Source organism: Aplidium turbinatum, chromosome 2 (genome assembly GCF_918807975.1).
Source record: "Aplidium turbinatum chromosome 2, kaAplTurb1.1, whole genome shotgun sequence".
Taxonomy (NCBI): Eukaryota; Metazoa; Chordata; class Ascidiacea; order Aplousobranchia; family Polyclinidae; genus Aplidium; species Aplidium turbinatum.
The window spans coordinates 32,858,967-32,881,285 of NC_137473.1; the positions used below are offsets into that span (position 1 = coordinate 32,858,967).

Here is a 22,319-nt window from a genome sequence, read left to right on the forward strand (position 1 = left end):
TGTTCTGAACTTACCCCTTCAGGAAAGCATTTGTTATCATTTTGACAGTGAGAAAATGACAGAAAGTTTTCGACATTACGTCTCTGAAAAAAAATGACTTTGTTTTGGAAACTTAAAACCGTTTGAGCTGTGTGTGTGTGATATATAGTTTTGAGTTATGAGGTAACAACACTTTCCCAATTTGGGATATTACTATTCAGCTAGAAAAGCCACAAAGAACACGTCGACGAATCACAGTTTGCCTACTGTTGCCATAGATCATATAACATATTAAGTGAGTAATTGGTTACAATTTAGGTAGATTTCTTATCACAATTAGATACACAGTTACACATTTTAGCAAATCACAAGAGATTGGGCTAAATCAGTGGTTCTAAACCTTTTTTTGACAAGTTTCCAATTGGCAATGATTCCATGTTTTGCTTTTGAATAAGTGTAACACAGAAAGCAGTGATGCATTTGTTGACTGATCACGGTACATGTTAGTGAGATAGCCTACTTAACACTGCTTCTAAGCAACTAGATTGTTAATGCAAGTTCATCTCCTAAAATTGCTCAACTTAGCTGTCTTTAACTGGTCTGCCCTTGGTCTTGACAGTCAACTGTAGTAGAAAAGTACCTTCATAAAGTTATGTAGATCGAAGCACCATTATGATAGTATTTGAATATCTTGAGTTGAGACAAGTGTATAAATAGGAAGACAATCTCGAGTTCCAGTTCTTGGAAGTCTTTGCCTAATTCGCTGTGGGATTAAACTTCAAACACATTCTTGATTAATTTCCATTTACTCATATGTATTTGGAAAGTCAAAAAAGAAGAGCCCAACATGTGTAGATACCAAACTCGTGTTCAGCAAACGTTTCGAAAACTATATATACTGTCTTTATCTTCAGTGCTATAAATGTACTGATGATATATAGCACTGACTGACGATGAAAACAGTATAGTTTTCGAAACATTTGCTAAACATGAGTTTAGTATCTACATCTTGGGCTCTTTATTTTTTGATTAAATTTACCAGACGTTTCAACCATTTTGCTCCTAAGCATTTGGACAGTATTTGACAATTTTTATTTCCAAGGCATTTTCTTGATTTGTTGCTAGATTTATAAACTCAAACTCAAAGTTTCCATTCGCGAGCACAGCATCAAACTTACTGAAGTTCAGTGGATTTCCTTGCTACCTCAACAGTTCCAGATGTAGAGTTTGAATATATCAAAGTGCTAATCAGCATGTTCTTTATTATGTTTCTTTGAACAACCACCAAACATTCATGTGGATATTACATCAGATAATAGTTTATTTACAATCAGATAGCATTTCCTGTCAGCTTTTTATCAAGCCTTCTGCTTTTGTAAAGTTGACTACCTTGATAATGAAGTTCAGAACATCCTTCACTGCTTTACTGGAGGCAAGATTATGGATGCTAAACCTTTGTGATAAATGATGCAATGAGAAATGACATTTAAAACATTTCATTCCTTTTCACGTATAACAAAACCAGATTCCAGAGCCAGCGCAACAAAAGCTCCATCTGCATATAACCCTATCAATTTCTCCCAGTTCTAACAAAAATAAGCAAAAAATAGTACAGAACATGTACATCACTGCACAGTGCACACTGCTAAAAGACTAAATAACCCTGAAGAACTTGCACCAACCATGAGAAGCGGTTGAAACTCCCTAGAGGGAAGCGCAGTTCAGGTAAAAAAAACCTGGGCTAAATGGATAAAACAGTACCTAGTGGACAGAATAATTCAGACAACAACATTTTAATAAGTGGGAACTTCACTCTGTCATTCTCAGCGACCAGGCATATGTTTGCGAAACTGCAAAGGTTGAACTTACAAAGACATTTTCCCACTTCAAGAATAAAGATTCCCACAATCAAATTAACCTGGTATTTACAAATTACAATACAGCAGCTACACTTTGTGCTCACATTTTCATGCATTATGTACCGTAATTCATAAGCTACCAATAAGAACCTCCAGTATAATTTAAACATTTCATTACATTGAACAGTTTCATTTGTGTACGGTATGACCTTGATATAACCTCATTCAACAATTGATCAAGTTCATCATATGCTTTATTGTTGTAAAATTAAATCATCATGGTGCTGTTAGTGTTACTACTGTGATGACTACCGGTAGTTAACCTGCTAGTGCGTGTATCTTTTTACACAAGTAAAAATGAACGTATTCTCTTATTCCATCATAAAAAATAACGGATGCAACCTAGCTCGTACCATGAACAGTTCGTACCCTCAGTTCGTACCTTGAAAAGATCGAGAAAAAAAATTAAAAAAGCCAAAGTCGCTGATCGCAGTTTCCGCAATCATTTTTCCGCAGTTTCTGCTAACCCTTACCCTAATTCTAAGCATAGAGTAATCTATGCTCTAACCCTAACCCTCGCTGATCGCAGTTTCCGCAAACATTTTTCCGCAGTTTCCGCTAACCTTTACCCTAACCATAGAGTAATCTATGCTCTAACCCTAACCCTCGCTGATCGCAGTTTCCGTTAAACGCAGTTTCCGCTTACCCATGGATCACGAAATTAGAAATTATTAAAAATTAAAAATCTAAATAAAAAAATTAAAAATCTAATTCAGTGATCCATGGCTTACCCTAACTCTAACCATGGAGTAATCTATGCTCTAACCCTAACCCTCGCTGATCGCAGTTTCCGCTAACCCTAACCCTCGAGTTTGTTTCAAATTTTTTGGGGAAACTCCGATCAGCGACTTCGGCGTTGTGTTATTAAACTGCGATCAGCGACTTCGGCTTTTTTTAACTTAATCTTTTCAAGGTACGAACTGACTGTACGAATAGTTCAAGGTACGAACTAGGTTGCACCCAAAAATAACAGTTGATTGGTAAACAGTAATAGCCTACAATGAATTAGACTAGTTTAAAGTTTTAAATACAGCAAGCATTATCAATAAATCATCTCAAAACAAGATTGAGAAGACTAATGAATCGATGTGATGGTCTAAATTACACAACCGAAACATAAACTTTAAACTATATTTAAGCCTTACCTGTTGATAAATATTCTTTAGGAGTAACAGTCATTGATTCTCCATTTGAAACTTTTTCACTCATGCTTAAACTGCTAGGTCTATTCAACAGAGGCCAGTGCTTTATTAGTTACTCAATGTACAGTTTATTTTTTCAATAACCCAACTTGCCCTAGAACTACAAGCACAAAAGGAAAAATATGCATTATCACAAGACCTATCATCTTCATAGCTGAGAGGTGAAAGACCTGGCATGGCACTCTTTCAAGCACTGGGCTAACACCACTCCCACACTTTCAGAACATGTAGCTGTACAATGTACATTTGGCTACACTACTAGCTAGGTATATCTAATGGGCATGACAATTAGCTTCCTTGTCTTAAAAAGGAGATAATTAACATTAGGGCTACCATATGTCCTCTTTTAAGAGGATTTGTCCTCTTTTTTCATAAAAAATGAATTGTCCTCCGAGGACGCTTGAAAATTCTCAAATGTCCTCTTTTTTGCATTGCTATTATTTTCAACGAGATTTTATTTTTGTGTGACCTTGTGAAAGCTAAATAAGGCTAAGCAACATACTAAAAACGAAAAGTATTTTTTCTGTGAGCTGTGGCAGAAGTAAGCTATCCTTGTTTAAGAAAAGTGTTTATTGACTTTGAGGTTGACTATACATTGCTTGCAGTAGATATGGTGGATAAATTTATTTCTGTGGCAAACGAAGGCAATGTTAGGCTACTCTATGACCACGTCAGATGTATTTCTATTGTTTGACTCTTGTGTTGCCTATTTAGATGAATAGACCACTAATTTCATTTTCCGAGTTCACATCCTTTGATTGGATGCTTAGGCCTAGGCTATTGCTTATGCTGTCTTACACCAAAGAATAGGCTAACGTTTTTCAGCGGTGTGTGGAAGTATCTGTCAGAGAAAAATGTTGGCATTGAAGATGTTAAACTGTTCGATCTATAGCAGTGGTTCCTAACCTTTTTGTTGTCATGGACCCCTTTAGACAAATTATTAATTCTGCAGACCTCTACCTAAATTATGCCTGAAACTCAATTAACATACTATTGACTATTGTAATAATTATGCTACTCAACTACTGCACTGTGTCATATTGCATTGCCGCTATGACTCCTGCGGCAAATATCAGGTTAAACAGTTGCTCAAATAAGAAAATGAATGAATTGTTCAAGAAATGTCAGCAGTATTTGAATATTAAGGTGACCCATAGTGCCATGCAGAAACTTTTTCAACGTAAGCAAATTTAATAGCAAATTGACTGAGACTAATTTAATAGCAACATGACTGAGTTCACAAATTTAATAATTTTATAGCAACATGACTGAGTTCACTTTTATTTAAGTCAAATAATAACTGCACTAAATATCAGTAAAAAATATACCGTAGCCTATATTCAAGCAGGTGGTAGGCTTGAGTGAAAAGTAACTTAGTTTTCCATCAAAGCCCTGACTAGGTTTAATAACAAGAAAAGTAAAAAAGAACGAAATGAAAGTAAAAAGAGAAATACAAATTTAAGCAAATTTAAAAACAGAGAAATGAAAGTGAAAAGATCGCTTTTCGTTTTTTTTTCCAAAATTCATCAAGGTAATCACGGACCCTCAAATGCTTTCTCACGGTCCCCCAAGGGGTCCACAAACCCCAGGTTGGGGACCACTGATTTATAGCCTATCAAAGCTAGTGCAAAGGCGTCTTAAACCTGATAGCTAGCTTGCATTAGCTTAGCTTTGTTTAAAACTTTAAATGATGGCACATTAGAAAATGGTCAGAATAGTTCAAATATTGCAGAACTATAGATTTTTTTAATGAATTGTTAAAAATTGAGCAACTCGTCATCTGCAATAAGCTATGGCTCAAAATGCAAATGTAAAACGCATGTTTTCTGTGTAGAAAATTGATTGATTGAATCTTTATTCTCGGACTGGGAAAGCTTCTTTGCAGAGCTTAATCCTGGTAGTTTTGCATAATGTAGAGGCTTTGAATCAATAATGCAGGCCCGGTTGCGAAATTTTTTTTCCATCGAACTTTTTGTTACTTTGCAGAGTTTGTATTTATACCGTGTGAATGCAAACATTTTTTTGTTATCGTGTTTGGTTCAGTGGCTTTGTCTTTTGCCTTATGTTTGTGAGGACATCGGTTCGACACCCATTGAATCATTTTTTTTTGCATTAATTTTTACGGCGCACAAAAACTTTTCCAAAAAACTAAGGTTAGGGTTAATGGGTTAGGGTAAATTTTTAACCAATTTGGAAAATCTTACTTTTAGACTAGTGACCAGAATCAATTTCTTTTCTCAACTTTTTTAAACTTGATTAGACTATAGGTGTGTCTCCAGACTCCAGGCTTCGTTTTTTTTCAAGTTCAACGTTTAGATTTGGACCAGGAGGGCAAAAACAGTTACGCGCGCCGCGCAGTAACCAGTAATGGCTACACTTACAAAAATATGCAAATGAGAGAAAAAGTTTGTGGGAAAAAAATTTCGCGGCCCGGTCACCGAGATTGACAGAGTGAAGTCTCCGATTGTTGAAGTCTTGTTGCCGGGGAACTATTCTATTCATTAGATGCCGTTGAATAAGAGGCAGTTCTAAATGGAGAGCAGTCCTTAACGTGCGTTGCTCAAGCGCACACCCAAAAAGGCGAAGCAGCGCCGCTTGATTTTGAAGCTTCTTTGTTCGGAAGTCACTCGCTAACCAACTGAGCTATCGGGGCGAAAATCGAATGAACAGCAAAATGTTTATTGACTGAATCTAACCAATAAATGTGTTATGTTTTTATATGTCACTTTTGCTACATAGTCATATAATTAATCATCTAAAAAGATGTAAAAATTGTTTAAACGTAAAAATCAACTGGCATTTTACTTGCTTACTAACATGTCCTCTTTTTGGGTGATGAAAATATGGTAGGCCTAATTAACATGAGCCCCAGAGCCCCATACAATGACAACATATACACTACAATCAACTCTTGTTGAAGCTAGATTACAAATATTTTATCTTGAGATAAAAGCATCAGCAGAAAAGTTAGATATAGTCTAATTTCAGCTTTCTGTAATAAGCTTACACTGGCAAATAGGATACAATAGCGAAAAATAGTGATGACAAAGGTTTTTCCTAGATTATTGCTTGCATGCAACATAAGCTAGCCTATTTTTACTGTAACTCTGCTGAATCTTTCAACAATTGACAAAATATCTCATCAGCCAACTCCATAACTTACGTGCCTGGTGACAACTTCTATCAATTTCCCAAGCAGTTATAAAAGCTTTGCAGCAGCTGGTTGGTTTAAAAAAGTGAAATTCCCCTATCCAACGAATTTATTCGCTTGAACATACGTAATTATGGAAAAAGATTTTGAAAAACCTTTGGTCGAGCGCCGCAAACGACTGGTAAAAAAGTGTAAGGGGGATTGTGATAGAACTTGGGCGTTGAAAATTGAAGAATAAACTTTGACAATATTGTAAATGACAGGTTCAAAACAACACAGTGAGTTTGTCTTTTTTTGAAGGAGGCCTGTAATTTGTAAAGTGTAGGCTACATTGCAATACGTTGCTAGGTAGGAGTTTACAGCCCTGGGTACTTTTAACGCTGTTTTTAAATCGATTACTACACGATCTTTAAAAAAGGTCCTCATCTTTTGAGACCCATGGGTCATTTGTCAATGTGATTGTCATAACCCGCAATAAATAACTGCCAAATGCATTTCTACGTATAATACTATGAATAGTTCCAATTCAAAAGGGGGGGTGTTTCAGGCTACTTTTACCTATTTGACTGTAAGCCTAACAATTTCTAAATGTGTTGCGAGAATTCTTATTCTTCATAGAGAAATAAAACATAGTAACTTTAGCGGGTTTAGCATACTTTATTTCACACAAAATATAACATAGGCCTAATTAAATAAAATAAACTCAAACGTTTTCGACACGTACGTGTGTCCTCATCAGGAATTAAATCTGCAATACATAAAATGAAAAATCGTAAGATAAATTTGACTATGCACTGTAACTGTAACGACACTCTGGACTGAAAGCACAAACTGAACAAATGATACGAGAATGATTGCGAGTAAATTATGCGGTGGGAAACAGATCACGTGAGGTGTAGACTACAGGCATTGGACAAAACAATTAGAACACACACATAAGGAACGATGAGCCACAGGCGAATAACTGCCGGTTGAGAGATGGATTGTTACGTTTGATTCTTAGGGCTTCCATGATCTTAGTCTGAAAATCAGGAAGCCTGAAAATCAGAAAATCAATAAGATCATGGAAGCCTTAAGAATCAAACGTAACAATCCATCTCTCAACCGGCAGTTATTCGCCTGTGGCTCATCGTTCCTTATGTGTGTGTTCTAATTGTTTTGTCCAATGCCTGTAGTCTACACCTCACGTGATCTGTTTCCCACCGCATAATTTACTCGCAATCATTCTCGTATCATTTGTTCAGTTTGTGCTTTCAGTCCAGAGTGTCGTTACAGTTACAGTGCAGTCAAATTTATCTTACGATTTTTCATTTTATGTATTGCAGATTTAATTCCTGATGAGGACACACGTACGTGTCGAAAACGTTTGAGTTTATTTTATTTAGATATGTTATATTTTGTGTGAAATAAAGTATGCTAAACCCGCTAAAGTTACTATGTTTTATTTCTCTATGGTTCAACAAAGCAAACTCTCTACCAAAGCTTTATCTTATTCTTCAGTTGAAAAAGTCTAGGCCTACTTGGTAAGAAGCTTGAAATAACGACGCATGTTTCAACTGGGCCTACATGCCAAAGCAAGCCTTTTGCGAATGGTCCATTCATTCTGCGATTTGCGGTTAGACTATATATTTGTCAAACGAAAATGCCATTCTGTGTTGCTTAAGAAGCTCCAACATTGTCCATGAGTGTGATGATGAATAGGCTAACACCCCAGTCTAAAATACAGTCACCATTGCAACTCGCCCTACATCAAGATTGACCCTCATATAGAGGTCCTTACCCTTGGTGTCCCACATAGCCTACAGCAGGTCTATCTGTCACTCAAAATATAATTATAGAATGCATCGGCCGAAAGCTTTAATGTGCTTTTAAATTTGCAAACATATCTAAAAACAAGATTATGATAAGAAATGGTCCAACAGGCCTATAGAACTTAAGCAAAAACATGATGCAAATGAACTATATTATGGTAACCACTAAAAGTTCGGCTTATTATGGTTACCGTACACTAAAAGTTTTGGGTAGGCCCCTTAACATATTTAATAAGAAACATGGAGAGAGCGTCGATTTGGACATCACGGATAAAAAAGAGCATCGTTTTTCTCGAGCACACTTCACAAAATGCCCTGGCTCAAGCATTCATTCAGGATGAAATAAAAATACTCCACTTCAAAATTTATCCAGCTTAGTTAGGCGCCAAACCTGATAGTAAGCTATTCTTGAAACCAAGCATCTCATCAGACAGCTTCCCATTACAAAACTTAATCCTACAGTTATTTTTGTGCAATTTTTCTATTTTGAACCATGTGGGTATACTATTTACGATATATTTCTGAATCAAATAGACCTTCAGAAAATTTTTATTCAAAAGTAGGTAAAAGTAACAGCACTGTTCGGTGAAGCAGTATGATTGTAAAAAGTACAAACTTGATATGCTGTTTCAACGTCAATACATGAAAAACAATCATTACGTACAGTAATTGTTCGAGATAAAGGTGAAGTCATTAGTTTTTGTAACGAATAAGTAGTTGCGGTTTGAGCATCATTGGCCAACTCACACAATGAACATATTCCAGTAGGAAAGTGATCTCTTGTTTCTGCGATTCATCGTCAGCAGATGTTGTAGCGTAAATAGGACTATTTACTGATTGGAATCAAATTGACACCGTCGATTTGATGTCGAAAACATCGAATCGGTTTCGTCGTCGAAATACGCACAGCTCTTTCAACAGTTAAGTCGGCCGCACACACCCAATACGCTCAAACGTAAATCAAACCATTACACGAAATACAAAAAACATCAGTTCTGCAATGCGAAATTTCATACGACAAAAAATACATTCACGGTTAAAAGACAATCTTCAACTTCATAGCATACTTGCAAGATAAAACTTCAAGCAGTTAATCAACCTTTCTAGATGAATGGAAAATATAAATGACTGTGTCCAAAATTGATTAAGAAATGCTTTTTTTATCACGTTCAATTCACAGTCACGTGTTGCTCTTTGGGGTTTTCATGCAAACCCAGCCCAGTGACAATGCAGCGTCCTCTAAAATTATCACTGGAATGCTGAGGCGGGAGCAAGACATAGAAATGGATCACTTTTATGTTTTTAACATAAGCTAGTAGTTCAAGATTGAACGAGGGAGACTCTTAAAAGAATCGTTCGACTTTTTAACATTTCATTCAGCCTCATAGTCAATGAAATAAAAACAAAACCAAAAAAGTTTGAGTAACATGAACACAAAAATCATACAGTAAGATAAAAAGCATTTAACACCGTTCCATGGAAACTACTCCCCAGTGACGTGAAGGTATGTAACCCCTTTATGATGTCAGATAGCATACGCAAGGCAAATGCAGTATTCCAAACGCGGTACTTATGTGACGTCATATTTATATAATGATGAAAATGTGATGTCACAAATAACTTTTCGTTCATACTTTCCATCAAGGGTACTGCGCCTTGGATTTGCGGCTGAGAATTAGTGTTTGGTTTTAATTGTTGAGAGGCTAGATTTCATTCAAACCAAAGACAAGCAAACCAACAATGTTAAACCCGGCAACATTCAAAACGGGCTGCGAGACAAACTATAAAATATAGGATCGGTTCAGAACTACCAGTCACGACGTTTGCTTGCAAATAATAATTTGACAAAAATTTGCAAGATAACATTTCCCACATTTGCATGCGGCTCCAGGAAGAAAGTTTCGATTGCCGTTGAAGAAATAGGACTACTGGATTTATGGTTGAGCATCTAAAACAAATTTCCGTTTAAACCCCTAAAACACTTACCAGTCAGATCTTCAGGTATGAATCGTTAAAAGTTTAAGATAAATGATGATAAAAATGTTTCGACACAAAAATATGTCCCAGTCGTACAAAATTACTTTAACATCAGACAAAGCGTCACATGGAAGGAGTTCAACAGTGAACAAAACCTTTCAGCTTGGAGAGTGTCATAACAAGCAGCAAACACAACACTAAGATGCTAAGACAAAGCAACATAAAACATGTACGCACAAACGCAGTAACAACGAGTTGGAAATGTAATACTTAGTCAGTCTCATAGTCCTTGTAAAGAAAAACAAAAAGTATGAGTGACACGAACACAAAAATCATACCTTTATGAAGAAAATTATGTTTAAGCACTTTGAAGCTTTTTTGATGCCAAAATTTAAAACACTGTTTAGTGTAGTGAGATCAAACGTGATAAGTCAAAAGCACAGCTAACAAATAATAGCTTGTGACTTAAAAAAAATAGATCTTTTTGGCTAGATAGGCTACAAGCAGATAATAGTTGCTTGATAATGCTCGATGGAATGATCGAAAAGATTTTTTTTCTGTTATTGAAACGAAATTTTTCACAATAGAATTTACCTTGATAATAAATTTCCTGATGAAAAAAAAATTTGTGTTTAATAGTCGTAAACCTGAAAAAATAATAATTCGTTTCGTTTTCAATTTACTGAAAATACAACACGTTTTTCTTTTGTCTTGATATGATATCGACAAAAACCTCTTTGTTGAAACATAATATTTTGTTTCGATAATTCCAACCAGACCTAATGGCCTACGTAGCTGTAGACCTAGGCTCCAAGTCAAGTGTGGGTTATTGTGCCCTTGTGATTCATCATCAGCGTATGAGCAGATCTTTCCAGCCTAGATTGGAGGGCAGGAAACCCTTGTGATTGATTAACGATTAATAAATATTTGCATGACAGTAGTGGAAAATTCACGATCTATGATTAAAACTGAAAAAAATTGATTGAATGATAAAAACGTATGTCTGACGCTGATTTACTGAGAGAGTGGACGCTTCAAATTTGCAGCATAAGATTCAAACTAAACTTCTGTCAAGCCACAGTAATGCCAGTACACGTGATACTTTTATCAGTTTTTAACTTTTAATGGTTAAATGCTTCAACAGTGGATCTTACACGAGGCTGATTAAACTGATCGTCTGATGAGTTGATCGCCAATCAGTTTAAACGAAATTCATCTGTGGATCGGTAATCGGTGATTCTAATCAGCTGATGAAGCTGATGCATTAGGGAAAAAATAGCCCACAAATTAACATTCAACATCGGTCAATTTTCTGCATCCCCGAATGATTCACTGTTGGATCATCCAATCGTTAGAAGGGTCACTAAAAACCTGAGTAACTGTATTTTGTAATCTACCTTAAACGAACGTACAGCAGTATTCTGAAAAAAATTATTGTAAATTGATGTAACCTACTGAATATAGTTGTTATATATACAGTAGCTTGTTATAAACTACAGAAAATTTCAGTTTGACAACTGTTCAAACCAAGTTCAGACTTCCTTCGCGAAGTAGTTAAACAAACGATTTCATATCATCCTCAAGTCCATTTGCAGAAATGTTATAACCACGACACAAAAACAACCGTTTCTACTGTCGGCTCACGTTGGGTTGACAAACGAGTCAGGAGCATTTTGTGCCGTTTGTTGTGAGGTGTGGTAGTTGTAGCCCATGTCTTGCGGAACCATGTTATGAGGACGCTGGATTTGCTGATTTCGGCTAGAAGGTCTTTGGCCTGGATGGGGAGGTAACGGCCCTTCAAATGGAATTCCTGATTGCTGAACAAGTACCTGAAAATAAAATAAAAAGATTCCAACAGTTGCTTTTTTCTGTTGTAGACATGTTTTGGTCATTTCCTTAGACGAACAATAACCCATTCACAGAAACACATCAAAGCAAAGCGACCATAAATTGACTACGGTAATAACTAATTTTCCTTTTCATATCAGTTTTAGCAACGTTGGTCAACAGCAGCAACTATTATATAGATAAGAATGCAATAGAGAAGTTATAATTCTTTTAAAGCTTTTCCTTTAATTTAAAAAAGCAAGTGCTATTATGTGTGACAAACCATATCACACTAAGCTTGCACCAGGCGTGATGTCGATGAGCGAATGAATCAGTTTTGCAATGCACCAGATTAAGGAAATAATAGACCAAGTCAATAACTTCCTATAGCCAAACTATCGCTCGTTGTTTTAAACTGAAGAAAACAATCCAGCATAATCGGAAATGCAATTTTTTAACTGATGGAACAGCAAACGTTTTGACAACTAATTTGTCTGCATCTTCAGTATTAAATCGAATATTGAACTTGAAGACTGAAAATTTGAAGACTGAACTACAATTTAGTTTTCAAAAGGAACCACGAGTTGATTTGAGTTGTTGAACCACGAGTTTGTTCCCACGTCATCAGCTTCGTGTCTGGAGTGGTTAAACCTTTCGACCATATTGCTTTTAAGAAATGAACTACAGTATACTGGAATTGGTAATAAAGAACGCCAAGAGTGTGATCAACATCGCATTCCAGTTTGTGCATATCAGGCCATGAGCAATAGGATTTTCCCATATTGCAGTAGTTAGTAAAATGGTGTATAGCAACTTTCATTTTTTATACAACGAACAGTTATTAACAACAATTTCATGACGCATTTCAGGCAAATCGTCGCAATTTGGTTCAAACCCGATGCAATGCATTGCACCCTTCCAATATAAAGCTTAGAAAACTGCCAAAATTAAGCTTTCTAAAACAAAAGCTAAGTTTCAATCACAATAATGAAGAAACCATGCACAAAAGGTCAGTGAAAGCGGTCGATTGTGTGAGATAGAAATACAAAACTACCCGCAATGCGGGCATTGACAGAATATTGAAATGTGCCGACAGATGAGAGCAGATGATGTAATGGCAAAGCAATAATGGTGGATCAACACTGTTCGAGTATAAACCTGCTTTGTTGTTGTCATGACAACAAGCTCAAGCGGTGGCATGCAATGAAATACCTGTTTGGTATTGGCGTCAAGTTAGATCATTCTAGAAATAATCAGTATTGTTACATCCTCTTTAGTCTGCTAGTCACAGGTTTGAACATGAAGGTGTTTACCAAGTTTCTAGCAGACTTTATTGAGATCAGGACTTTTGAAATAACAGTCACGATTTCTCGTCAATTATAATGGTCAACTTGTACATGGAAATTCAATCATGCGATTTTTAAATCGACTTTGAACAGCCAAGGCTGGAGCAGCCTATATACTTAAGCGACACTGTAACCATGGATAAAAAAATAAAAAAAACTTTACTGGGGAACAGTAGCCTCACAAATGACCTTGATGTGATTACAACATTACATCACTGCGTCATAATATCGATGTACTTTAAATTTTAATATACACTTCATAACGGATTTTGAAGTGAATAGAAACGGATTAATAAAGTGAGCACAAAACTTCAAAATTTTCTTAACTTTTAAGAAGCCTCGTGACAGTAACCACCCTCCGGCCAGGGGTCGAGGGGTAATAACAACACATACCCCAGATCGAGATGTTATTGCACTTCTCTCGCTTCCTGATCTGGATCTGGGCTTCTCCGCTGAAAACCCAGCTCCGGATCGGCTGCTTCGGACACTGAATCGGCTCTCACTGGCCTGATCGCTCCCGGATCCTCCACTTCCTCCAAAGGAACATAACTGATGTTGAGGCAAGGACGACTGACTGGCGCTACGATGTGCGAGGCCGTGTGCGCTATGAAGACTTACAGCTGTTGATGAAACAAATCATAACGTTAATTTTCGGTTGCAAATTTCGCTGCAATTGAAAACATAGCTACACCCTGCAATATAACAGCCTAACCCAGTTTTCCGTAACTGAGGTGCACAAAAAAACTGCCGTTACAATATACTTTTTGTTGGTTACATTTATTTTGCTTTGCAGTGACTCATCCTTTCATTATTAAGTTCTTGTTCTTAGTTTGTGCAGGATCTATGATTGTGTTCATCACAACAATCTCATTCGTGTAAATCAGAAAAATTTTGTTTGTTTTGGCCAAAGTGAGCCGCCAAATTCAAGAAGTTGATGAGCGTGTCGTGAGTAGATGCAGAGCACCACTCTCAACACACAAGCCATATATTCTGTGTACTTTAGACTGGTGAAACAAATAATTGATGTGTTTTTATCTTTATCACTAGTTCTTTCTTGGAAGTTACTTACTGTCAGCATCACTCTGGTGTCCTGGATACGATGGCTGACCAATGCCCATGTTTGCAGACCCATCTACCCCAATTCTAGGTCCTACAGTTAACCCGGAAGCTTGGGGGTAAGGATTATATTGGGAAAAAGATGAATAGCCGTGATTTGAAGCACCTAGGGGCATACCCCATGAGGTACTTCCCCCGTGAGTGGGTAAGGGTCCAAGAGTATCCGAGTCACGATCACTGTTAGAATCGCCCAAAGACAGTGCTGCCATGCCTGTTAAGACATGAAATTTTAAAGTATATAATTAAAGTACAGTAGATTAACCACAGTAAAATAAGGCACGATACTTCGATAATCGATTTTATTTTCCTACTAGCAATAATTCATTCATTCATTACCCTATAGTATATGACTTCAGTGCGATCTTCGAGATATTACCAAAAAGTTTTGTACCTCTGCGAGTACAATCCAACAATTAAAATTTCGTATGGAGTTCGCTGCAAGGAAGACGAAATCAGGTTTTCGAATTAAAACATCAAGCGTTGGCTTTCACCTTGATGAAGATTGTTTCCAGTGTAGTCTCCAAACACGTAATAACATTGTTCGGAGAAAGTGGCCTTGTTTACAGTGTGACGAATGTAGCCAACCTTGAGCAGGCTAGAAGCGTATTTTCTCGCGTCTCGTCGCTCTTCTAAACCTTCGACTTTTTGATTCAACCAATCCACTAAATCTGATCCTGCAGATGTGAAAAAGTAAATTTTAAGACTATTGCTGTTTCGAAAGATGCAACTCTTTGTGTCGAACTGACACAGGGATGAGATATTGTTTTAATCGACGGGCCGTGCTGAAAGATTCCATTTGCGCCAACTGCAAGAGATTTAACAAGAAACCTCAGCGACTACGTTAGAAAAAATGATGTGTAACCAGCTCCCACCATGTGTTGCAAGCCGGATACTGGACACAACAGAGCCCGATATTAACATGGAAACAATAAAAATTGTTTTACATCGTTTCATGAAATATCCGATGAAATATGAACAAAAACAATTACATACTTGAACGTCAATAAATTATTATTTCAGCCATCAGTATTTCTTATGAATTATTCACTGCATGCTTATACGTGATAGTGTTTAACAAGCCACTTCACAACTGCAAAAGTTGTCACTCAGCAAACCTATGAATGCATCCGGTATGGTGATCTTGAGCCACATTCTGGTCTTCACTTCAATTCCACTTTTTTGTGACTTCAAACTTTTCATAACAACTGCCATGTCAGTGTGAATGGAGAGAGGCTGTTCGTAACCTGATTTGATACGAACATTGAACAATTAACATTAGTTTACGTAGTCACGACTACATAAAATGCAGATGCGAAAAAGTATGACGACCAAATGATAAGTCTTACAACGAGAGAATCTGATCTCAAACATTTTATTGAGAAATAGTGATTGAGTTTTAGTTGAGATCGAAAGCAGTAACATCGTCATTTAAATGTACAAACTGGATGAAAAAACGTAATAAATCATAAAATTTGCTGTGAATGGTTCACCAGCGCGAGAAATATCACTGAAAAAGTAATCCAGTGATGATGCTCACGTTCGGATTCTGGAAGAGAACTGGATAGAGTGTCCGAGCTGGCGGTGATGTAAGGAGGAGTGCTCCCTTGAAGATTGCCTAAAAAATGTAGAAGAAATTCTATTTGAATAAGAACTTTTATAGATCCCATTTTAAGACCAAACATCTTGAAAATTTATTTGAAAAATAGCGATTTCAGATACTTTTCCAATGAAGACTTCGTTTTTCAATGTTTTATGACAATTTAAAATTGCTTTGAAGCATGCAGGTGTTACAACCTTGCAACTCCGTGCTTACCCTGAACAGCATTGATATGAGTGGCCCAAGTGGCAGGATCGATCGGTCGGATGGGCTCATCCTCAGGAATCGAAAAGTAGTTACTTTCAGGGCTGGGATCCCAGCATTTCGCCACGGTTAGCGTGATAGGTCTGCACAAGAACAAAAGTAAGTAAACAAATCTAAACCACTTCAGTGTACCAAGAACATAATATTTGATACAATACTTAAATACATTACTGACAATTCATTGAGTGATATTTCTGACAATTGAACATTGTTTCAATAAACCAAAAAGAAAGTATACTAGTCAATTTATACTCTGTACAGTGGTATGTCGAAATTATTCTATTTGATCTGAATGCACCTTTCAATACCAACCATGTAAACGCACACAAACAAGGTCAGAAAAAATACTAGCATGTTGATTTAAAATGGCCCGTAACAAGACCACAACGATTACGTTGTAGTACATCATTCTACAAAACAAAGCAGTGAAACCATCAGGCATTTCTCTTCACTTACCCTGGCTTATGGACGATGTTACGGAGCTCTCTGACAGCGTCCTCATTTGACATGTTCTCGAAATTGACTTCGTTGACTTGCAGGAGCATATCTCCTGGCTCAATGCGCCCGTCGGCTGCAACTGCGCCCCTGAGTATTAACAGCCAAATGGTCGTGGGTGGAAATTACGTACCGGTAACGGTAGACATCGAAAATGGATGAACAATTTACCAGTGATGGAATAACCTCCGGTTCCGGCAATTTTTTTAACTCCGGCTCCAGGTCGGAGGTGACAGTGGCTCTGGCCCAGAACCGGAGGTGTGTGCAAGCTTGAAGATTAAGCTTAATGTACTGTTTGTAGGTATCACGTCATAACCATGAAGTTATTTTAACCAATTACAGCAATTTGTCTCTTACTGAACTGTGGTCAAGTTCATGACCACAGGTAGCCTAAATTTAATCTTTTCTGTCATTGTGATAAAAGTATTGTATTGTGGTGGCATTGTATTAATTTAGCTCCGGCTTCCGGCCAAGATGCTGCCTCTGATACATCAATATAATTTACACTTTATAGATTTCCTGGCTTTGGAGTTTGGACGGTATGAACTTTCGCAACCCTCTCATCACTACATTGTTTCAACGAATGGATATTACAATTTATGTTTGCACCAAAAGTGTGGAAAAAGTGATAAAAGCATTGCAGCACTAATCTATTATATTTCGATCCATTTTCACACAATCTTGCCACTGGGAAACTGTGTTTTTAGTATGCATGATAGTTATCTTAAACTCGTAATTTTTAAAATTAATCAGCCACGTGAGATTTTGTAGATCCCAACTGATAACAAATACGACGTTGAAAATATGCAAAAAATACAAAAATGAACACTGCATTCATTTTGTTTCGGCTTGTATTTCCGAATTATTTACTTAAGCACTTCCAGTCATATCAACAGTAGTGTCTATCAACGAGTTTATCAAATCAATTTATTCTCCAGTGGCAGACACCAGCCAATCGCCTGTGGGACAATCGAAAATCGTACGATTTGTCAACGATCACAGACGTTGAATCAATGTGGAAACTCCCAACTGCGCATGGCTAGCAGACAAGTTTTTAAACTAAGGTTTAATAACCAGTTGTGAAGAAGCGATAGTTATGGAAAGATGATTTGACGATTGAACCAATAAAGCAAGTAACCTCTTGTCGCATCTATTCATTTTATATTCAGACTCAAAAGTCGATGTTAGGTTTTGTTCAGGAAAATTTTTGCTTGACAACGTCTTCAATCTGAAGGAAGATATTCAATATTTGTTGGCATGCTGTAGTTGGATTCGATTCAGCGCAAAAAAAAAAAAACTTATTGTTATGATTCTAAACTTTTTCCGACACAGCATCGTCTACAGCACAAACGTACTCAAGACACTTTCTTCTGAGAAAAGAAGCCAATAATCCCAGAACGTTTAGAAATGTTGATGTTTGTCTAGTTTTTCTAGCGGACGCTGAAACGCTGTAAAAACGCAACGTTCACTGGCTTGGAATGAAGATTTCTCGACTATAAAAATAGCTTCGAGTATGATGCTAACGACAAATCGCGTCAATGTATATCGATATTTTTTTCAAGTATCAAAACTCACTACTGCACGGTGTGCACAGTCCAGCAACAGCTTACCCTTTCATGATTGAGCCGATGTATATCCCGCCATCTCCTTTATCATTGCTCTGACCGACAATGCTAATCCCAAGAAAGTTGTGTTTTTCTGTGAACATTGGAACAGTCTATAAAAATTTTCATATGTTTTCTACCTACAGAAAGGTGTTAAAAAGCGCAAATCATCGTTACCTAAGAGGCGTAACAACGAGTAGGGGAAATAATGATGAAGGAATGGCTAAAACAAGTGGCTCACACAAACAACTCAGTAAGAACAAAACTTAAGAGACAAAAAAGGAGCGCTTACAGTCGGCTATCTCCATTATGTCAGCACGAGAAGCCACTTCAAAATAAAACTGGTATGCCTATTAAGTCGGTTAAGTATTTTACAACACAAAAACCACTACAAAGCTTTAAAGTTGAAAAAGCTGTCTAACCCATATTCAAAGTGACTCCGAGAATATTCAGGGACAACGAAGAGTCTGTGATGCTGCTTGAATAAACTGACGTCTAAAATGAATAAAATTGCATCGGATTTTAGCTTGTTATTATGAACTATCTTGAAACATCAACTCCGAATTTACAACGATCTCTAAACACTGAGCAGTGTTGAAAGTAATACACACACAACTGCAAAGGTGTCAGGCATACAACAAGGTAATTATGCTAATATAATGAATATTATATCATAGATGTTTAACTACAGACATGACTGTCAACTATTATTTATGCCATTCAAATAAAATTCCCATCTAGTTTAATTCAATTTGGAAAAGAACATCTTTAAAACAAACTGCCTGGAAAGGTTACAAAACTATTGAAACAACCAGTTAACAACATTACTTAGAGCTGTAATTCCAGAACCAAAGAATAGATTTCAAACCAACTCACAGTATCAGAACCGGGTTGGGGTCTTTTCTTCTTGTATCTGTGACGCTTGGGACGTCTATACCTTGAAGAAGCCGTCATCTCTGTGCAAGTGCTGTACCTTGAAAACAGGACAAAACCTTTCTTATAACTGCATCATAGAGCAACTATTTATTGCAAACCACCAGCTGTTAGTTGAAAAAAGCTGCTATTCAAATTTTCCATCAAACTAAAGACACTACACGACATTAACTTGAACAATACCAAGCCACGCTGGACAAAAATCAAAGACGTGTTTACTAGGGTGTTTTTAATTTTCTCATATCGTAAGTTTGATTTGTACAGGGCACCAGGTTGTTACAATTGGTAAGAAAACAATGTCTTTCAAATTTCAAAAAATTATTTCAACATTTACAACTTGCGCAAGGAGGTTGAAAAATTCGCAAAATCAATAAAACAAGCAACTTTACAACACGCAACCAAATAACCAGCTTTATTCAGTGCCTTTAATATGCACGCATTTCAGGCACGTTTATAGAATAACAAAGCAAATATAGCAACAGAGCAACTATTCCTCTCTAACAACCTTTACACCGTGTTTCACTCATAACCGAGATGATCAGAAGCAGTGGCGTATTTAGAAAGCTTATTAGGGGGGGGGCAATACATTGTGTCAGTCAGCAGTGTAACGGTCCAGAATCGCCAAAAATACCGTCATATGATATTTGAACGGCCCCATACTTTAAATCAAGAGCGATTCCGCGGAAGTAAGTTACTGTTCCAATCAATGAACCAACAAAAGATATCAAACACTTCAGAACATAAACAATAAGTTAGTCCTTCCAACCTCGAATACTTTTGAATATTCTCGACGATTCGCAATGACAGCCATCGCATTAAACTTAGAGTTTGCGCTTGGCAAATATGTCAATGACTGCATCATACTCGAGTACAATATCCTTGTCTAAATACATCTGAGCTAGACCATCCAAACATGGCTTTTAATTTTTTTTGGCTACGGGAAATTTTCCTCGATATTGCTCCACTACCTGCAGAACGTACTGTTTCTGCTCCTCTCCCGACTTGTCGAGATTATCTTCTTGCTGAGTATCCATTTCTAAATCACTGGATTCCAGTATGGTTAAATTAGTAGATTCGGCAACACGAACTGCTTCCGCCTCAACTCGCTCTCTCTCCTTTAATGCTCTATTTCGCACTCGCTCGTCTCTCCTGCATAGAACCATACCAACGCCAACCATGGAACCTAGGCGGCCCTCTTCTCTCTGGGCAAGAAGGAACTGGCGATCTTCTTCTATGTTGATCATTTCCAAAGCATTACTGTGTGCTATATCGAATAGGTGATCCAATGATTTCTTAAAGTCTGTCCGTTTGACTAACTCAAGCGCACTCTTACGATTGATAGATTTTTTCAGGTTTTGCCATTCCTGGTGTAATTTTTTCATCTGATTTATCACATGATTAATCACATTAATCACAAATGACTGGATTTATACCTAAAGAAATGAATGAAACTGTTTTTGTCAGACTACCAAAGAAATCCAAAGCAAAGAACTGCAGTGACTTTAGAACATTAAGTTTGATCAGTCATGTACTGAAAATTTTGTTGAGAATAATTTTATTAAGAAATCGAAAATCTATTGAGAATGAGGTTAGCATGACTCAAAGTGGATTCATAACTGGTAAAGGAACACGAGAGGGTATACTTAACTTCAGAACAATTTGTGAGAGTTACAATGCAGTAAATAAAGATGTATATGCATGTTTTATTGATTATGAGAAAGCATTTGATAGAGTTAACCATGAGAAACTGATTCATTGTTTGTCCAATATTGGTATGAATGGCAAAGACTTACGTTTTATTATCAATTTGTACTGGAATCAAAAAGCATTTATTCGCATGGAAAAAGATTTGTCTAAAGGAATTGATATCAAGCGTGGAGTACGCCAAGGATGTGTACTTTCTCCATGTCTTTTTAATTTATATATAGAAATGATTTTTCGATCCATTGATGATATGAGAGGAGTAAAAGTTGGTGGCTTGAATATAACAAATTTACGCTACTGTTCTGTTGGCTGAATCACAAGAAGATCTTCAAGAAATATTGGACAATGTTAACTCAATTGGTAAAGAATTTAATATGAAAATTAACTCTAAAAAGACCAAATCAATGATAATCTCAAAATCACCAGACACTTCAGTACTCCAAATTATAATTGACAACGAAATTATACAAAAAGTAAAATCTTTTTCATATCTTGGTCATTTAATAACTGAAGATGGGAGGTGTGACCATGAAATTCTTAGACGGATAGAAATTGCAAGAACTACATTTGGAAAAATGAAAAATATTTTAACCAATCAACGTTTAAATTTATCAACTCGTCTCAGGATATTAAAATGCTATATTTGGTCGACCCTATTATACAATTCCGAAACTTGGACATTGGACAATGTCACAAAAAATGGAGAAACGGATCGATGCCTTCGAGCTCTGGACATACAGGCAAATGTTAAAAATTTCATGGAAACAAAAGATCACTAACGATGAAGTACTCTCCAAATTCAATTCAAGCAAAATGCTCTTACAAACAGTCAAAAGAAGAAAATTGAAGTATTTCGGACACACAATAAGGCAAAATTCATTACAAAGATCATTAATAGAAGGGAAGATAAATGGTAAAAGAAGTAAAGGCAGACCAAGAATGATTTGGACAACAAACATCACAAAATGGACAAAATTAACTTATGAATGTGCAGTACGCACAGCTCATGGTCGAGAACAATGGCGCATTGTATCCAACCCTCCATACGAGGAAGGAACAAAATGATGATGATGATGAAATGATGATGATGAATCACATGGTTTTGATGGCGTGTTCAGCCCTCGAAATTAGCTTCCATCTACGACGGCAAAAACATTGCCGTCGCCAAATCAACAAACCTTGGATTGCGGCGGCAATTGCCGTATGCTTTAACCAAACGAAATTTTATGCGCTTCTTCTTCATCGTGCGTCACAAGGCGGTAGCCCAGAGCATCAGGCAAGCTATTTTATGTGCTGACAATGCTCTTGTGAACTGGAAAAAGTTTGCAACCTTATAAATACTGGCTTAATTGTTACGCAAAAGTTATTCTTTCATCGAATGCTTATTTTTGACC

General features: G+C 36.8%; 2 protein-coding genes across 2 annotated transcripts in view; both read right to left on the minus strand.

Annotated features, from left to right (window-relative positions):
• Positions 1 to 3,188, minus strand: part of LOC145764619 (kazrin-like) — a 39,380-nt gene extending 36,192 nt beyond the window's left edge. The window contains exon 1 of the mRNA XM_082576258.1: positions 3,044 to 3,188. Coding sequence (XP_082432384.1) covers positions 3,044 to 3,107 — 64 coding nt within the window. The 5' untranslated portion in view covers positions 3,108 to 3,188. The remainder of the gene's footprint in view (positions 1 to 3,043) is intronic.
• Positions 3,189 to 8,601: 5,413 nt separating this feature from the next.
• LOC145764785 (segment polarity protein dishevelled homolog DVL-3-like) overlaps positions 8,602 to 22,319 on the minus strand; it is a 33,045-nt gene continuing 19,327 nt past the window's right edge. Inside the window, exons 6-16 of the mRNA XM_082576459.1 lie at positions 19,165 to 19,261; positions 18,711 to 18,783; positions 18,295 to 18,382; positions 16,646 to 16,774; positions 16,142 to 16,272; positions 15,866 to 15,943; positions 15,444 to 15,572; positions 14,820 to 15,002; positions 14,282 to 14,539; positions 13,606 to 13,832; positions 8,602 to 11,868 (exon numbers count right to left, since the gene is read on the minus strand). Coding sequence (XP_082432585.1) covers positions 11,680 to 11,868; positions 13,606 to 13,832; positions 14,282 to 14,539; positions 14,820 to 15,002; positions 15,444 to 15,572; positions 15,866 to 15,943; positions 16,142 to 16,272; positions 16,646 to 16,774; positions 18,295 to 18,382; positions 18,711 to 18,783; positions 19,165 to 19,261 — 1,582 coding nt within the window. The 3' untranslated portion in view covers positions 8,602 to 11,679. The remainder of the gene's footprint in view (positions 11,869 to 13,605; positions 13,833 to 14,281; positions 14,540 to 14,819; positions 15,003 to 15,443; positions 15,573 to 15,865; positions 15,944 to 16,141; positions 16,273 to 16,645; positions 16,775 to 18,294; positions 18,383 to 18,710; positions 18,784 to 19,164; positions 19,262 to 22,319) is intronic.